The 17,461-nt window shown below is 47.3% G+C and overlaps 7 protein-coding genes across 7 annotated transcripts; 4 read left to right on the top strand and 3 right to left on the bottom strand.

Moving 5' to 3' along the window:
* Window positions 1-670: 670 nt before the first annotated feature.
* On the bottom strand, window positions 671-1,658 carry AGABI2DRAFT_204892 (hypothetical protein; the record flags this gene model as incomplete). The annotated part of the gene is made up of 2 exons (XM_006461184.1): window positions 671-1,131; window positions 1,243-1,658. The coding sequence occupies 2 exons, from the start codon at window positions 1,656-1,658 to the stop codon at window positions 741-743; spliced, it is 807 nt and encodes a 268-aa protein (XP_006461247.1). The 3' UTR covers window positions 671-740.
* Window positions 1,659-2,269: 611 nt separating this feature from the next.
* On the top strand, window positions 2,270-2,425 carry AGABI2DRAFT_151029 (hypothetical protein; the record flags this gene model as incomplete). Its single annotated transcript, XM_006461183.1, has 1 exon — window positions 2,270-2,425. The coding sequence occupies one exon, from the start codon at window positions 2,270-2,272 to the stop codon at window positions 2,423-2,425; it is 156 nt and encodes a 51-aa protein (XP_006461246.1).
* Window positions 2,422-2,692, bottom strand: AGABI2DRAFT_118152 (hypothetical protein; the record flags this gene model as incomplete). Its single annotated transcript, XM_006461182.1, has 2 exons — window positions 2,422-2,484; window positions 2,549-2,692. The coding sequence occupies 2 exons, from the start codon at window positions 2,690-2,692 to the stop codon at window positions 2,422-2,424; spliced, it is 207 nt and encodes a 68-aa protein (XP_006461245.1).
* Window positions 2,693-3,466: 774 nt separating this feature from the next.
* AGABI2DRAFT_136293 (hypothetical protein) lies at window positions 3,467-3,926 on the top strand (the record flags this gene model as incomplete). Its single annotated transcript, XM_006461181.1, has 2 exons — window positions 3,467-3,563; window positions 3,616-3,926. Coding segments are annotated over exons 1-2 (153 nt in total), but the record flags the coding sequence as incomplete, so codon positions are not given.
* An 803-nt stretch (window positions 3,927-4,729) lies between these two features.
* AGABI2DRAFT_136292 (hypothetical protein) lies at window positions 4,730-5,134 on the top strand (the record flags this gene model as incomplete). The annotated part of the gene is made up of 2 exons (XM_006461180.1): window positions 4,730-4,967; window positions 5,024-5,134. Coding segments are annotated over 2 exons (349 nt in total), but the record flags the coding sequence as incomplete, so codon positions are not given.
* A 7,602-nt stretch (window positions 5,135-12,736) lies between these two features.
* AGABI2DRAFT_192777 (hypothetical protein) lies at window positions 12,737-13,826 on the bottom strand. The gene is given in 7 exon segments (XM_006461179.1): window positions 12,737-12,807; window positions 12,820-13,169; window positions 13,230-13,302; window positions 13,355-13,503; window positions 13,565-13,630; window positions 13,685-13,752; window positions 13,802-13,826. 6 exon segments carry the CDS (start codon window positions 13,802-13,804, stop codon window positions 12,944-12,946), a joined length of 585 nt encoding a protein of 194 aa, XP_006461242.1. The 5' UTR covers window positions 13,805-13,826; the 3' UTR covers window positions 12,737-12,807; window positions 12,820-12,943.
* A 715-nt stretch (window positions 13,827-14,541) lies between these two features.
* On the top strand, window positions 14,542-17,189 carry PAL1 (phenylalanine ammonia-lyase). Its single transcript, XM_006461178.1, has 6 exons — window positions 14,542-14,697; window positions 14,747-15,237; window positions 15,294-15,634; window positions 15,688-15,889; window positions 15,940-16,267; window positions 16,318-17,189. Exons 1-6 carry the CDS (start codon window positions 14,579-14,581, stop codon window positions 16,994-16,996), a joined length of 2,160 nt encoding a protein of 719 aa, XP_006461241.1. The 5' UTR covers window positions 14,542-14,578; the 3' UTR covers window positions 16,997-17,189.
* Window positions 17,190-17,461: the final 272 nt, after the last annotated feature.

Here is a 17,461-nt window from a genome sequence, read left to right as displayed (position 1 = left end):
CGTTGACTCTCTGTAATATGGAAGCAGAAGCCAAACTCGTGTATAATGCTGTAAATAGCATGCTTACTCCGGATATTGTTTCAGGTCGGTGTGCTGTTTAACGCTAGGTACGGGCTGAAGGTGTGAAGTGGATTTACTGTGGGGATGTGACGCGCAGGGTCGAAAGGCGTGAGCTTCGCCATGCCAGCAAAGTTTATCTTAGAAAGGTGATCTGAATTGCGGAAGTTAACGAAGATCAAGAAGATCAATTAGAACCACGTTATTCTGATGTTTTCTATTGGTCTGCCTGATGTATCTTTGTCTGGTAAAGTGTACATGTAGATTCTCCACCTACAACTCTGACTCCTGAGCGATCATGGGGATACAGGGAATAAGTCCTTTCTCGTGTCAATTTGGTGTCAATGCTAATTATCGATTCCGGAGCCATGATTCTATATAGCTGCTTGGTTGAGAGAATGATGTCCAATTTAGGTTCATTGTTTGTGGTGATCATATCACCGGTGGAAGCACCTGAGCACAAGGGAGTAGAATGATCGTCGTGGAATGTAGTGTTCGCCGTGATGTTAAATGTAGCTTTGTTGTTTGAAGAATAAGGATGTAGTGAACGAAAACAATAATAAGAATTTTCAAGGCTCAGGTCATTTAGTGCATTATTCCCCATGAAGTCTGTTGTAATTGTAATTGAAATCATCTGAACTCAATAAGGAGACGCCATCTTATGAACACCAGGTATCCATTCATCATTTTTGTCTATGATTCTCGGAGTTGCGCATGTCATCCAGGGAATTTTTGACCCATTTAATAGCATTCTCCCGAGCCTTGATCAGCCGCCGCACTTTCGTGAGGTCAATCAAGGTGTAATCCTTCTTACTCGTCTCTTCTCTGTCATCCCGCATGTGATGTAACTTCCTTTGTGATGAAGGAGTCGCCAAATCGCCGATTTTAGCGCCCAAGGCAGCGCTCTGAAGCGCTCTGAGCTCTTCTCGAAGGCTTTCTAGAAGGGTGTCCAATGTTTTGAGGGTCGTGACGGACTCTCTCAGCTCCTCAGTACGTTTAAACGCTCGACAGACTTCAGCAGCACACGTTTCGATATGATCGAATCTTGAAGGTCCTAGAAGTGTCCCGCCATACCTACGGTGAGGCAGCATGTTGAATCAACCAAAAGAACAAGAGATGGCGATGATAAGATGAATAAAACGTCTCGCAGTATAAGCACAGGATGGTGCTGTTAAACTGACTTACCAGCGACTAACGACTATCACAGCATCGATAACCGCCAAATCCCGCATAACTTTCAAAGCTCTATCCCCAGCCCACCTTTCCCCATCGTCTAAATGTCCCTGAGCCAATTCAAATTCCTCTGGACCGCCCAAGCCTGTGCATCCTGCTTTCACAATCATACATCTCCACGCCGCTATCTCATGTGATGCCTTCTTATGTGCATGCAGGATGTGCTTGACATATTGCATATGCGACTTTGCCTCCTCTGGGGAGGTTGCGGTGAATATATTAGCAATAAACGCTGAGCCGCGATCCCGGATCTCCGCTGAGGTCGCAAGTGGTTGGGGCGCTGTCTGTGGCTTGGAAGATGAAACATAGGAGTCGAGTGTACTAGTTGGACGGGTTGACGGTTTCGTCGGCGACTCGGAGTCCGACATGAATAAATGGAAGAGGTGTACGTCATATGCGGGGTTGTAAATATATAGCATGTACGACTAGTAGTTACATAGTGTATTGCTGGACAGGAAAGAATAGAAAAATTTGCTTTCTCATACATGAAAAATGTATTCTTGATAGCATCGACGCCAAATACCGTCCATGAACAAGGTTCAACTAATATGTAACGTGGCTCTGCTGATACTGGTGATACGCAACTCTCTATTGTTAAACTCTGAATCCCAGGCCAAGAAACCACGTTGATGGATGCAACTGCTTGTATGAGTTCGTCTTGACCTGTTCTTCCCGCAGTAGGCTGAATCCCACCAACAGCTTCCCAGTCGAATTTTCACATCTTCCTCACATATTGTGATACATCATGTTCGAGTTAATTCTGTAACCTGTCAGCTATGAGACGATAAGAGAAAAGAACTTTCTGACCTTCCACATTCCGGAATAAGACATGGGGTACCGCCTTCGTCGCGGCCGCTAGATGAGAATCACCTAGGGCGGTGGACATGTCCCCGTAAATGCAACCAGTTGACTGATAATCAGAAACGCGAAGTAGCGCGCTATAACAGCACGGTCTAAATGACCATGCGTCAAAGATCCCATGTACTTTGACACTCGGCGCGTGATCCACAGTAAGACGAATGTCGTAACACCGGCTGCAGCGGGCGGGAAAGTAACAGACATAAAGATCTATTACCTAGGAGAAGATCGAGACCATGTTGACGATACGAGGCAAGTGTCCAATCTCGGCATCTAGCAATTTGGATGGGAACCTACAGCATCCAAATTGCCGTACTCTCTGAGCGTCAGATACGTCTGACCAGATCTAGTAACAAAGCGTTGTCAGGAGTGTGCTCGGGTCAAAGTCAAGCGCACATACAATGTCGCGAAGATGGGGAGTGATACCAATGTAAACTCCCCGCGGATGTTTGCCTCTGAGCTCTCGGGTTACGATATGAGCAAAAGGAACGGAGTGAAAAGAGGCAAACCCGTAGTTGGCTGTCTGGTGATACGACTGGGACATTCTTGGATAGAAACCTCAATTTACTCATGTCTGAGGAAACTTTAATCCCCTGCAAGAACATTCATTCTACGACGCACATATAGAAGTCAATAGCATCTCACCAAAAAGTTTCGCCTACCAAAACCCCATTTGCCTCCCTTATGTATAGTTGGACGTATTCCCCGCAATTTCCCATTCCAGTGGTTTTGAATCGTACCGGTTCAAGTCTTCGAAGTGTGTTATTTGGATAGCTCGCCCACATCTCGACCCGGCAGTGGTGGGGATGCCATACCGACTGAGGTTAAGAATGTCATTGATACCCTCGTCGGATTGGTGGCCTGGAGGAACTTGAGAAATGCACAAGACCTGTAGATAGAAGGAGCATGCATTCCGCCGGACGGCATTCATGGATTACGAATCTACATTCCGTTTTCCCAGTGAAAGAGGGTAAAGAAGATGACAGCGGTGGCGGCGAAGTATATGATGGCAATGTGAGCATAGAAGATGTTGCTTTGACATCGTCAATGCTCATGAAGACCTTTGGGCGTGCTCTTGGTATGGGAAAGGTAGTTCACGGGAACCAAGATGGTGCGAGAGACTATCGTCACGAATAAGGAAAGCCAACGAAGGGTGTGCACTGGAAACAAATCCGAGAAGGCACCAGCATTTGCCCCAGCTATGCGAATAATTTCCGGTTCTGTATTTCGGACAAGAGGTGAAGTCCAACCAAGGAAGCTGTTTCTGATTGGGGGAGGCGCGTTATTTCCAGTGTGATATTTGAGTTTAGGCTGATAGACCACCTGGTGGGCTGAAGCCCAACTTTGGAAAATCTCATCTGTGGACGTATGTCGATTACAGAGCGAATTCAAGTGAAAGAGCGGGTAACGATGAACTTTTCGCGAGGGTCAGTCTAACCACCATCGCAGGATTCAATAGGAGCCTACCGATGAGATGCATGTCAGCACCCATGGCCACTCGATGCCAACTGCAGTTGGTCCCAATATTCTGACAGTGCCAAAAGAATCCTTCGAGCTGTCTGCGTCGAAGTCTAGCATTGAAAGGGTCATAAAGGAGAAAGGAGGAGGCCCTTGTCCTTGAACATCCAGATTGTTCAAGATATTGAAGGCGGAAGGTACGGTATGATGGTCATTTCTTCCCGAAGTGAAGGTCGCATCTAGATAAACAGCGACACTGAGAACTCTTGCTTTAGTTGGAGAATTATATCGATGGCTGTCTAGGAAGTAATGACCCGAGGAGAGGTGGAAGACGATTTTGCCATAATTGCCATAATTGTAACGGGGAAACACCTTCACGTGCACGTGATTTAAATTTACATCATCGTGGCTATTATGCTGCTGCGTCGCGCATACACCCATCCACATGCACACCCCCGGCTTTCCAAAGGCTCCCCATACAACTCCCTCTTCCACCCATGCCCACCATACAGGCCTCTTCAACCCCAAAAGGCCCAGACCTCCAGTTCACAACCCGTTCGACAAATTTTCACAGCACGATTTCGACGCATGGATCGGGAAACTCACGGGAGACCTCGAGAAAGCTCTTGGTTATGAAGAGGTGACGCAGTCTCAGTCAACCTTTCCGCAGGCTGTTGAACAGACCGATGATGGATATGACGACTCCGATAGTTATGTGGATGACTCGTTCGCTGAGTTAAAAGCGCGTCGCGTCCTTGACAAGGGGAAAGCACGCGATCCCAGGGAAGGTCCTGGTCTGGGCCCAAAATCTGGCGATATCGAACAACCAATCGAAATTTTATCCGATGAGGAGAGTGAGGGCGAAGGGGAACAATCACTCGAGTTCGAGGGGTCTGTTGATGAAGGAGAGCCAGATGAGTTGTATGAGCAGGCGAAAGAAGAGGACGAAGAAGACGGAGGGGAGCAAGGAGGAGAAGATTCTGATGTTGAGAAAGACATCTGGTCCCGGAGACGGCGAAGAATCCAGTATGCCACAGCTGGAGGGAGTACCAGAAGTCCCCTAAGTGATGACATGGAGCGAGATGTAGAGAGTGGAGAGAGTGGTAGCGATGAAAGTGAAGAAAATGAGGAGGATAGTAATGAGGGACTCGTTACTGCACGAAGCCCGGATAGTGTCATTCAGCTATCGTCAGACGAAGAAGCTGGTACAGCAAACCTCCGCCAGGAGGAAGAAGAGGAAGCGTTTCTCTCCGAGGAAGACGCCGAGGGTGTGGCATCTTCGCCTGCACCAGTGCTCGAGCAAGGGAATGAGCCAGAATTACAGGACGAGGAAGATATGCAGCCATCCGATGAAGATACTTGTAAGTCTTGTTAAGCGAACGAACCGAACATATGTCATTCATATACATCGATTTAGCATTCCCTCCCCACCCAACAAGTACGCTAGGTGACATCCGAGATCCGTGGGCAAAAGTTGCTAAGTATGCCGAAGATTACTATGCAGGAGGCGAGGTTGTCCCTGATAGCCGTAGTCGCCTTAGTCCTCATCATTTAGGAATTAACGACGATGGTGCTGGATTTTTAACCCCTGATGTTGTAAATCCTGACCTTGACATGAAAGAGGAAGAAGAAGGGGAGGAGGGTGAGGATGAGTTTGAAGATGAATTTGCCAAAGATGATCTCGAAGATACGGAAACGCAGGAGCTTGAGCCAGAGCCAGACGAAAACGACCACTTATTTAACAGATTGCGTTCTTATACTCAACCTAAACCTGTCGTATGTTCACGTCTCAAAAACTTGCATCTGAACTCACACATTTTCATCTATTTATCATAGGTATATTCGGCTTGGCGAGGCCCGCGTACGAACTTTATTGCCATGGGTCCTGGCTCGAACGAAGAGCCAATATTGATTGATTCTGATGAAGAGCTTGAAGAACAAAATGTCACTGTGGAAAAGCATCCCACAGCCACCCTATCCGATGGCGTTGTTGGGCCTTTTGAGGAGGCTACCATCGCGCATGACGGTGAACGGTTTACAAAAGTATGCGATCAGTCCATAGCCATCGACGCACCAGTCGAGCTACAAGTTAATGAGCAGACCCAACAATCGACTGACGATCAAGCTCGGCCTTCGACCGAGGCTACGGGTCATCTTCTCGAGGCTCCATCACCACGAGACCCTCCCGAATTCTCCATTGTTCATGAAACATCAAGAGCAGATGCTGATACTATCGATGACATGTCGTACGTCATTTTGGATGCCACTCGAAAAGCTGCACAGATAGATTCAGGTACGTCTCCGCATTGGTAGTGAATATGTTCACTTGGCTTATGCTGTTGAAGACATGTATGCTCATGGCTCAATTGACAACTCGAGTCCCTTGTCTCATACAAAATATCTCGACTCGACGTCAGGGCTACAATGTGAATCAGCCACCACCGGAGACAGTGAGGTACAGGCTCTTGATCAGATGGTTGCGCAGGCGGAAGTGGAAAGCCGTGTGACTGCCCTCCCCAGCACTGAGCTTTACGTACCTGGTCAGAACACAGTTTACGAGAAGGTTGATGAAGAAATGGACGAGATGGACGAACTGGACGATGCTGGTCCTTGGCCGCTGATGACTAGTGACCTGGATTATCCACTTGAGAGTGAAACAGCGCAAGTCGACGATGGTACGTCTAGCATCCATAATTTCGTATATTTCACTCTTCATTCACCCCTGTGTCCCGACAGAAAGCGCGCGGGACTCAATCGACCCCTCCGAGACCGTGGAAAGCAATTGCAATACTTTTCCTTCTCAAGCTCTTGAAGTCGAAGATGCCGAGAATGAGAATTTTTCAGGTATAAATATATTTATAGAAGAGGCAGATAGTGAGTTACAGCAGGCATCCATGATTTTATGTTGGAAGGCTTAGCCGAATCACAGAGAGTGAACCCGGGCTATCCTTCGAACCAATCACGATCAATGTGCAAGCCCCTACGCCTCTCATCATGCCCGAGTTGGAGTTCGAAGATTCACCAACGTCAGCTGACGAGACAGGTAGCCCAGATGATGTTCGCAATGCCACCATTTCCGGGTCTATACCTCCTGTTGCCCAATCCGTACCTGAAGAGTTTGTTTTGGAAGAGGAAACCGCGAGGCGGATATATGTTATTGGAAGTAATGACGATCAAACACCTGTCCCTGTCGAGGAAACAATTAAACTGGAAGAAGTGGCTGAAGGCGTTGGAGAAGTTGGGGTTGCGGGCGCTGTTCTAGGAGAGCCAGAATTTATGTATGTTGTCCAGGAACCAACTAGTGGTCCGCAACTTGATGATTTGGCGGTATGTTCAACCCCACTTTTTTGCTCCTCTATTTACTCATATAAACCACCAGGAGCATGATCGCGGTATCAGCATTGATATTGCCAGCGTACAGTCTGACGACATTATCTCGACGGTTGAGGCTGGCCATGTCGAAGATGTTCCACCTGACACAGACTTAGAGGAAACCACGAACGTAGGGTGCTCTGAGGCTGAGGCGGAAGATATTCGTGTCGAAGATGTACGATCATTCAGTGAAGTTTTAGAAGACGCCAAAGTGTCAAATATCGAGGAGGTCGCTGCTTTTTCTATCGCTACTGAAGTACCAATAGTTTCGTGTGCGGCTCCCGAGGCCGTTGACGAAGACTATTTCGCGCGTCCTTGTACTCCAAACCTGCCCCCTACACACTTTGATATACTGGGTCACACCTCCACCCCCAGTGGCAATCTACCGTCGATTATTCAGCTTCCTGACACGCCTCAGAAAGTTCTGAGCCCTGGTAGCACTCCTGCGCCTGGTCCGACACCAGTGTCCATCGCTATTGAAGCGGGAGTTTTGAAGGTTCTAAAGGAGAATCCAGGCTTGTTCAGTGCGACATCAACCCCCACCTTTCAACTACCACGTCGAAATTCGGGTGCAGAAATCACACCTTCCGAAACAAAATTTAGCAATATAGAGAACACCATTGCTCAACAGACTTCCCCCTTGAAGGCATCAAATTCCACGCATCCCGAGTCGTCTAAGCAAGTCCGCAGTGACCTCCCAACCTTCCTTCCGGTTACGACGACAGTGAAGCCAGTTTTGTATGTAGATCCATACCCCTACAGTCTTTCAACTCCGTTGCCGTACTCTCAACAGGAGGAGGACGCTTCCGAGGATGCTACCGACCAAGACAATTCATTCTCTTCCCCTTCACTGAACGAAAACGAAGTGGATGGGGCTACGGTTAATAATGCCGTGGCTTCGAAGTCACCTGGTCCAGGAGAAGAAACTTCTAATTTGATGGTAGAGACACCTATCACACAATTAGACAATGCGAAACTGCAGCAAGACATAGTAGACGTTGAAGCCGAAACCGACGCCCTGCTTGATGAGTTCCTTGTTGACGAACCAGAGTCGGATACCGATGCTGATGGAGAGGCAGACCCTGAGTTTACTGTTCAGGATTCGAGTGTTAGTGCGAGAACCAGTGAGGGGATCACGGACAAAGAATCTGAGGGACATAAACTACCTGTCGTGAGCACGAGTGAAGGCAGCGGAGCTGCGGCGAAAGAGATGGAACCACAGGAGGAGATCAAAGACGAAGCCGAGGCACTACAAGCCAACGAGGACACACGAATGGAAGTGGATGAATTGGAGGATCCTTTCAAAGTCATGGGAAATGATAGCTTAATAGCTCCGGGAGAAGCTCCAGAAGTGGAATTGATTGAAGAGTCCGGAGAAGAAGAGACAGAGAAAACGATACAAGAAGCTGGCGAGGTTGAACCTCTTGATCCTCAAACGTAAATCCAATCTGATTTCTGTCGCCGACTAATTACTGAAGTGGTATCATTTAGGGCACCGACCAGTGAAATTCCTGCCGAAGTTCCGTCTGTCGAATCTGTACCAGTGTCACCACCATCTCAAGTACCTCCGTTACGTGATGCATCGCCTGGAGAATCTCTCTCTGCATCGACTCGTGAATGTATGAAATCGAATCACTCACCCTTGCAAACCCATGTAGTCCAACATGATTCTCCTTCCGAGGTCAATACTGGTCCAACTGACTCTACACAGGAAAAGGAAGAAGTATCCAGTCCGGCATCTGAGCGTACGGAGATCGCGCAGCCTCGTTCATTGGTGACTTTACCCCGCATCAAAACGCAAGGGGTTCCTCTAGCTGCGCAAGAATCCCGAACTAAGAGTTCACCGCGTAGAGTGCACGTATCTCTGGAGGATCCTTACCATGCTGATAATGATAGTGACCGAGAGCAAGGGTCGAACGCAGGCAAGAGTGGCAAGCGAAAACGTAGTCCTTCTGAGGTCTCGAATGGCGAGTCTCCTGGCGGCCCTAGATCAACTTCTGTTGCTAAAGGAAAAAGCAAAGTTTTGCGGCAGTCAATAAAAAATGCTTCCCGTCCCCGCAAGAAACCTAGCCTTTTCTCGTCAAGTGTTACTTCTAGATCGCCGTCCGTCGCCTCCACGGTCGCCAGCGACGGCTCATCCCTTTTATCACCAAGTTATCTGTCCCTTTCTAGTTCCGATCCTCGCCCTTTTATTCATGCACATTCTCGACGGAAACTGGGAAATGCTCCTACTACAGTACAACAACAACGGCATAAGCAGTTGCAAAAGGTGGTTCCGGGTTCACGCTCGCAAGATGGAGTGTTGAGGGCTGAAAATGTCCTTACTAAAGCTCCAACTGGTTCTTCGGCCCTCGGCAGTACTCCGATGACACGCTCCCACTGTCGCTATCACAAGATTAGCATCCCCAAAACGGAGGACGGCCCACGCATTCATTTCCTTGTACCTGGCTGTAGCCTCAATGATGCAGAGTTGATTGAGGAAGAGGAAATTGAAGATCACGGAGAAGCTATCATCAGAGGCGACACCCTCATAGCGGACAAAATTGAGACTATCAATTTTGAGCCGTACCTTTTGTGGGCTATGCGGCAGCTTGTGGGTACGGAGCTACTGCGAGAGAATGAAGTTTATTATCTTCCAGAACCAAACGAGACTATCGTTCGGAGTACACAAGAGCCAAAGAAAAAAGGGGGCAAACGTAGCAAACAACGATCAAAAGGAGCAGATGAAAATATCACGAATCCTTCTCGAAATCCAGCACCTTGTTCCTTGCCATCGGATATCGGTTCAGTTGGATCTGCTGCCTCCGTTTCACGGCATGTAACCGGAGGGTTAGATGACGATGACATGTCTAGCATCACGGAGACAGAGGAAGAGGATATTTCGTCCTCCAGGCCACAAGAGAAGGAAGTGTCACCAAATCCCCCAAAAGAATTAGACGTTTCTTCCTCAAAGGGTGAGATGTCCATCTCCCGGAAGCGTGGTCGGCGTTTGGGGCAAGACGCCGCAGCATATTATCCCTCCACAGACGGAGATAGTGGAAGTGACTTTGGGGACCACAACTCAGGGCGCAAATTTGCTCGTAGTCGAGGCGTCAAACGACCCCGTGCGTCTGAGTCTAACGTAGCTGGAGCAGATGGGAGGAAGCCTAAAAAGACCAAAAGACAATCGAGTCTTAACCGAAGCGAGTCACATCCCGAAGCAAGTCAGCTTGCGCTCCGGCGCAGTCCTTCTCATCTTGACCATCTAACTGAAATTCAACCACCACCATCGGAAACGGTGACCAATGCTGCCTAGTGTCTTATGCTTCAGCTTCATATGTATTTTACTTTTTCTGCCCATATCAATTACCCTTCATCCACACTCATATATAATATCATGCTCAAGCGAAAGTCTTATCTTCTAATTCCATGTTTTGCTTGTTTCCATGTCGACTGCATAATGCATCAACGAGTTCAGACGTTTCGAATATGTAATGGTTTGTATGACATCTTTGTCGTCGATCATGGCCATCATCTCCCTCCCACCCACAATACTTGATAGAATTCCCTCCATGGTGTATGCACATGTATGCATGTTTCGTTTGTGCTACTTGTCTTCATCATAGAATCTGGCAAAAAATTCTTTTTGCATTGATTAAAAGCTGATCCAAGGTCATCTCGCCCTGCTCGCACATTCATCGTTGAATCCCAGGCTCCGTTTCATTTAGTGACTTAGGAACCTACTGCTAGCTTCGGTGGTTCACTATCGGTCCGATAACATAAGCTCTGCGACTAATGTAACAGAACCTTCAGCTAGCATTGATCGTTTAGTCTCTTAGCGATGAAGTCGGAGACCCAGGTAAACGTACCTGTTCGCACTGTGTTCGGGCATCTATGAACTTGCTTACCCTCGTATGGCAGAAGCGATGTCAATATCGGATCACCGATGCGGAAAATCGACTCCCACTTTGCCGAGGCTCTCTCATTGTTATCTGATTGATCCCAACGCTCGACATTCAATGTCGCCTGCCGTTCCATATAGGTCTATGTCTGTTGTAATCTGCCCAGCCTCCTCGATCAATCAAATATTGTCAGGCAGCTCGGTGACTTCCGTTGATAAAATTCTTCGTATCCACTCGTCAAAGCGCCCGCCCAAAATTAACCACCACATCAGCACTATCATCTATGATGGTATATATGAAACAACATTGACACGTTCCAATGGTTTCAGCCTTCGTACACGTGGAGTGTGGCGTTTAACCTGCGGATTTTATAAGCACCCGGATGGCCAGGTTGAGTCATTATGCATTATGCTTTGGCCATCATGACAATGGCAGCTTTTTCTGTTAACATACACTTGATAAAAGTTGATGTCGAGCTATCAATATGGATTCTGATTGAGTCAGGAAGGCAAATCTTTCTGTCCAGCAGTTGGATCGGAACTCAACTTCCCGCATACTCCATGCTGACATAGCTCGACCAACCGCAGCCGTTCGCCTTCAGTTAAGTTATCTAGGAATAGCATCACAAGATACAAATAAACAGCTTGATAGCTTGTAACGACGCCGTCGCGATCAAACTGCCAGTGATCTAAGTTCTCACTGATCTTTCTCATAGTACTCACTTAGTCCGTCAAGGACAACTCTCAACTCTGAAGATATCTCTCTCAGTGACCGATTTTCTAATACCTCAATATCGTTGTCATGGTCGAGTACGATCACCCCAGTCCCAGAAGCCACATACAGTATTTGTTTCGTGAGTATGGACACAATGGTCCACATTCTCGCGCCAAAAAATTGAATTAGCCACCTTTGCATGATTATTAGTATGAAAGCCTTTATCTGTGTTGACAAGGGATTACAAATGATCACTGCTGAATAAAAGACAATGATTAGGATCCAGCAGTGCGTGAACACTGGCCAACACGTAAAGCAGGCACCTAAGTTTGACATTGATTCTAATTCATCTCATCTCCAGTTTTCGGAGATAACAACCCGACATGATGAAACTGTTGAAAGGACGGGTTGTGCATACACACACTACGATCGTCACTCTCTCATGGCAACCTTGTCGCGTAACAACTATAGATGTAGAGTGCCAATTACATCGCAGTCAAATTAGGCATACGGTAAGTAGTTTTATCGGAAAACTCGGGCAAGAATGGGAAAAAATAAGCTGAGAGTGTTGAACGCTGCCATTAACATTGAGGCAGAAGTCAGGCTATGTTTGTCAGTCAGTCCAAAAAAAAATAGTCTTGAGTAGTCTTGTAACCAGTCCAAACGAGGTGATGTAAGGCCGCGGCTTACAGAGTCCACAAGAGTATTCTGAGAGTGATCCACAGAAGCTGGGAGCCTGGCTCGGGGTCCTTTATTACGTGTGATTGTAGGGTGACGAGTAGATAGTGAGTTCCTTTTAATCCTATCTCTGTTCGTGTTCAGTTCCGCGCGCTCGTTCTTAGTGTGGTCGTCCTTAGTTGGCGACTTTCAGGTGAATTGTAAGGGATGATTTATTTTCAACGAGCTGGCTTTCGCGGGAGGAACAAGAACTGAACCTAGAAAAAGAACGGACCATTTCATGAACATTCGGGTAAGCCCCCTCGGATCATCAGGTCATACGGCAAACATACATAGAAGACAAAGAAAAAATGAAGAAGCAACCCTGCGTAGAACTGCAATGAGACTAGAATGATTTCGAATTGAAATTTAATTGGCCATCGGTTGTTATATGTTCTCGCGAGCGCCGAATGTTATTGGCTCTCTCTACGAGTGCTCCATGAATTGCTGAATTTGGAGAAACTTATATTCGGATCTTGACGAAATGCAGGATAAGTAAGTTACCAGAACTTAAGAACGAAGAACCCAAATAAACCCGTCCCCCGGTGGATTCTTTGTAACTCGCCATCTCTCGGTGACCCCGAATAATCTCCTCAAAGGCACGTTCTGACGAGCATCAGCCGAACCAAACGACTAAGGCGATCTAGGATGCCTCATGCAGGCGCGCCCTGATCCGGTAATCTCTCTATCGCATACTTTCGGCTCACGATGTACATTAACGGGACGCCTGGGATTTGTCGAATACGTCGCCGGAGCTCCCGGTCACAAGTTGCGACGATATAGCATTTGTGAGACGTTACGCGCTGGACTAAGCAGTCATCGGCATAAGTTCCACTGTGAGAACAGGTGAGGCGTTCAAATCTTGGATCTCGCGCAATTCTGATCATAGAAACAAGTGGTGAATAAAGGGAATGATACGTTATGTGGAGACGACTTTACCGAAGTGCAATACGGTATTTGGAACCTAGTTTTTCGAGCTCAGCGATGACACAGTCTGTAACGCATGGTATACCTAGAGCCGTCGGTGAAAAGAATTCGGAAGAGATAGAAGAGAAAGCGCCTACATTTCGCAAAAAGACAGTCCATCATGCCACTAAGAAGTTCAATTTTGTTTTGAATGCTGAAATTGATGAAGTTGGTGTCTATCAGTACGCGATATGGGGGGACTAGAGCAGTGTTGTGGGCAAAAAAGAGCGAGGACGCTACTTGAGTCCTGTTAATTAAAATGTTAGAATGCGATGACAAAGGGGCGGGGATTTCAAGGAGACACTGACACCCGACGAACTTGTTTTTCTTTGACTTCTTCTTCTTTCTTGGCCTGCTTCGCCTTGTTCTCTTTTCTGTGCCAACCTGAGAGTAAGAGGGTGCTTGCAGCGAAGGAAAATGTAACATACAGTCGGATGTCATTCGGGTTAAGCAGTCGCTTGACCTGAGCGAATTTTCTCGTCTTCTTTGCCTTTCCCTGTGACAAGGTCAAAATATGGGCGATTCTGGCACTCGACAATACGCACCATGGAGGAATTAGATGAAGATGGTGCATGGTTCCTTAGGTAAGCCGAATTGATTAAACACTTTTTTTGAATATAGCATTCCTTCCGAGGATCGCTCTCATTAAATAAGTGCATCGGAAGACCAACCTACCGTTGATTGAGGATGAAAGGTGGCTCGCGGGCTGTGCAAACTGTATGGCAGATTTAGCGCGCTAAAGTGAAACCATCATCCAGAAGTCGAGTTATCCTTGATGGGAAGGACATGGCCGCACTTGAACGAAAGCGATACAAAGGATGTGTTGCCATGAGGCGATCTTAAACATATTTTCATCCGCAGGTATCGGTGATGCGGTATGTGTATGTGCTGCTGAAGCAAAGACCTCTGGTAAATGTGGGTGAAGTGTAGCAGGCTCACGTACTACCCAAAAAGTGACCAGTCGGATTCAGTCTTGACAATTTAAATACCGTGTAAAAGATCGAGTTTTATTTTTGAAAACGGACACGGTATTAAATTCCTCGTCATGTAATACGGAATGATATGGCATATCGACAGCGGTATGTCCGCAGAAAGTGCGAAGGCTCCAGCAAACCGGGCTACTATGCAACAACACAGCCCATGAACTGGATCGTGTTGCTTACATCATCGAAGTTCGGATCTTTCATTTCGTACATCGGATCTTGACCTCAAACTTACTCTCTGGCGTATATATACCACCGTTCTAGCCATGACTCGCTTACAGAATTTAACTACTGCCCTACTACTCCTACTTTCCTACTCTAATTCCGCCCGCTCAAGTCATGTCGAACCATCGTCAACTTCAGAATGACTCTGCCTCCCACTCTCTTCAGTACACAACATCTAAAACATTATTGCTCGACGCATTCGTCCATTCATTCAAGGAGCTTGAATCTTACAAGTCAGTTGTTTGTTTTCGCTCAATCTTCCCCCATTGACCGTTCGCGTAGAAATGGAAAGTCGGTTGTTGTAGACGGCCAGAATTTATCCATTGCTGCTGTGACGGCTGCCGCGAGGTACAACGCACCGGTTGCACTTGACAAGTCGCCCAGCATCAGAGACAGAATGGATGCCAGCCGTCAAGTGATATCGAACAAGGTAGACCTAGGGATGAGTGTGTATGGTGTCTCGACTGGCTTTGGTGGCAGCGCCAACACTCGCACCGACGAGCCCATCTTACTCGGAAACGCCCTCCTTCAACATCAGCATTCCGGTGTCCTGCCGTCATCGCAAGAGCCTCTTAGTGTCCTTCCCCTCAGCGATCCTTTCAACCTCTCCATGCCCGAGTCATGGGTTCGCGGTGCAATCTTAATTAGGATGAACTCTCTCATTCGTGGTCACTCCGGTGTCCGTTGGGAGCTCGTGGAAAAGATGAATGAGCTTCTCCGAGCCAACATCACACCCCTTGTTCCCTTGCGCGGTAGCATCTCAGCCTCGGGAGGTACGGTCAAATAAAAAATATTCTTTCTTGATCTCATCAATCTTTTTGTCTTCCAGATCTATCACCTCTGTCTTACATCGCTGGTACTTTGATTGGCAACCCCTCCATTCGCTGTTTTGATGGGCCTCTGGCTTTCGGCAGTCGTAAGATTGTATCGTCCCATGAAGCGCTTTGTAGCCATCACATTGAACCCCTTCCTCTTGCCTCCAAAGAACATCTCGGTATACTTAATGGCACTGCCTTTTCCGCCTCCGTTGCAGCTCTTGCGTTGAACGACGCAGTTCACATGGCTTTGCTCACCCAAGTGTGCACAGCAATGGGTACCGAGGCTCTCACCGGAACGCGTGGCTCATTTGATCCATTCATTCACGATGTCTGCCGTCCCCATCCTGGTCAAGTAAGGCCTATTTCGACTTTCATATTATGATTATCTGACGGTCTGTGTTCTAGATTGAAGCTGCCAAGAACATTTGGGACCTCCTTGACGGAAGCAACTTTGCTCAAACTCATGAGGCCGAGGTGACTATTGACCAAGACGAGGGAACTCTCCGTCAAGATCGCTACGCCTTGCGCACAGCCCCTCAATTCATCGGTCCTCAGATTGAGGATTTGTTGGAGTCTTTGAAGACGATCACTACTGAATGCAACTCGAGTAGGTCTTTTTCAACTTTTTATCACTAAACTCTTGCTAAACGATTCAAGCTACGGACAATCCTTTGGTTGATGGCTCAACGGGTGTCGTTCATAATGGTGGGAATTTCCAAGCGATGGCAGTCACAAACGTTATGGAGAAAACTAGACTCAGTCTGCACCACATGGGCAAAATTCTCTTTGCCCAGTGTGCCGAGTTGATTGATCCTTCGATGAACCGTGGTTTACCACCATCACTTGCTGCCACAGACCCGTCCCTCAATTACCACTGCAAGGGGATTGACATCGGCACAGCTGCTTACGTCGCAGAGCTCGGTTATTTAGCGAATCCTGTTTCGACTCATATCCAGTCGGCGGAAATGCACAATCAAGCAGTCAAGTAAGTTTTTGTTGGGCGTGCTATCGAGCTGTAGCTTATTTGTTTCGTAGTTCCCTGGCTTTGATCTCAGGCCGACAAACGATCGCCGCCCTCGAAACCCTGTCCATCCTTACTTCGTCATATCTATATGCTCTTTGCCAAGCACTCGACTTGCGAGCAATGCAGTCAGAATTCCTCGCGGGCCTATATAAATGTGTGTCGGAAGAAATGGATAAGACATTTTTTTCCCATCTGCAGGACGAAGAAAGAGCCACTCTTACTCGCCAGGTCTTCGACGCCATGCGTCAAGCTCATGACAACACAAGTAGCATGGATGCTCAAGAGCGTATGCGAGCGATTGCTGCGGCGAGCACTACCGTTCTTCTTGATTTTATCACTGGCCCTGCGTTCCAAAATTCCCAAGCTGTTGGCTCTGCTCTCAGCAGTATTCCTACCTTCCGCTCCCGCGTTGCTGCTCAAGCCACTGTCCTCTTAGACTCTCTCCGCCGCGAGTATCTCTCCGGTGGGCGTGGTGCTGCGCCAGCTAGCAAATACTTGAACCGCACCAGGCCTGTGTATGAATTCGTGAGGTTGGAGCTCGGTATCAGAATGCATGGCTCTGAAAATTATAGTCGATTTGCGAATGGCCTTGGTATTGACGATGTTACTGTTGGCCAGAACGTTTCCTTAATTCACGAAGCCATTCGGGACGGGAAGATGCAATATATCATTGCTAATCTTTTTGCATAATCCGCCTTTGTCATACCTTCCTGCTTGCAGTTCACTTCTCCGTTTAACCTGGGCATTTTGTTTAATAATTTATTGTTCGACATTCTTCATTTCTTCGTACTGCAGAATAGAAATATAGTATTAATCTACTTAGATTCGCTTGTACCATACACGCACGACTAAAATTAGATTCTCACTGCACAATCTTTTATCATACTCCCAGACTAAGACTAAGCGAACCTGAAGTTGAAGCCGGATCTTATGACTTTTGTTTGGAAAAGTTGTTCTGAGTTCTAGAATTCTTGTTGTCGTATATTGTTTTCCTCTCGCCGCAACCGTTGCGAATTACACGACTGTACCGAATTTCTGCGAGTGCGTTCTTCGTATCATGGTGCACCAAAGTAATCAGCGTATCAATAATAAACAGGTAGCACTCTGATTCTTGAAGATCCCGCTTAGTTTGAGCGAACTTTCGTATCTATCGTG

Source organism: Agaricus bisporus (genome assembly GCF_000300575.1).
Source record: "Agaricus bisporus var. bisporus H97 unplaced genomic scaffold AGABI2scaffold_5, whole genome shotgun sequence".
Lineage (NCBI taxonomy): Eukaryota > Fungi > Basidiomycota > Agaricomycetes > Agaricales > Agaricaceae > Agaricus > Agaricus bisporus.
Note: the sequence above shows the minus strand (reverse complement) of the source record. Positions and strands in the feature narration are given on the sequence as shown.

What these genes read in the sequence shown, in the direction of transcription:
- PAL1 (XM_006461178.1), top strand. Translation starts at nt 14,579, where the DNA reads ATGTCGAACCATCGTCAACTTCAGAATGACTCTGCCTCCCACTCTCTT. An exon ending in TAGCATCTCAGCCTCGGGAG is followed by an intron (nt 15,238 to 15,293) that starts GTACGGTCAAAT and finishes TTTGTCTTCCAG; the next exon opens with ATCTATCACCTCTGTCTTAC. An exon ending in ATGCACAATCAAGCAGTCAA is followed by an intron (nt 16,268 to 16,317) that starts GTAAGTTTTTGT and finishes TTTGTTTCGTAG; the next exon opens with TTCCCTGGCTTTGATCTCAG.
- AGABI2DRAFT_192777 (XM_006461179.1), bottom strand. An exon ending in AACCCGAATGACATCCGACT is followed by an intron (nt 13,631 to 13,684) that starts GTATGTTACATT and finishes AGGTTGGCACAG; the next exon opens with AAAAGAGAACAAGGCGAAGC. An exon ending in GAAAAACAAGTTCGTCGGGT is followed by an intron (nt 13,504 to 13,564) that starts GTCAGTGTCTCC and finishes TTTAATTAACAG; the next exon opens with GACTCAAGTAGCGTCCTCGC.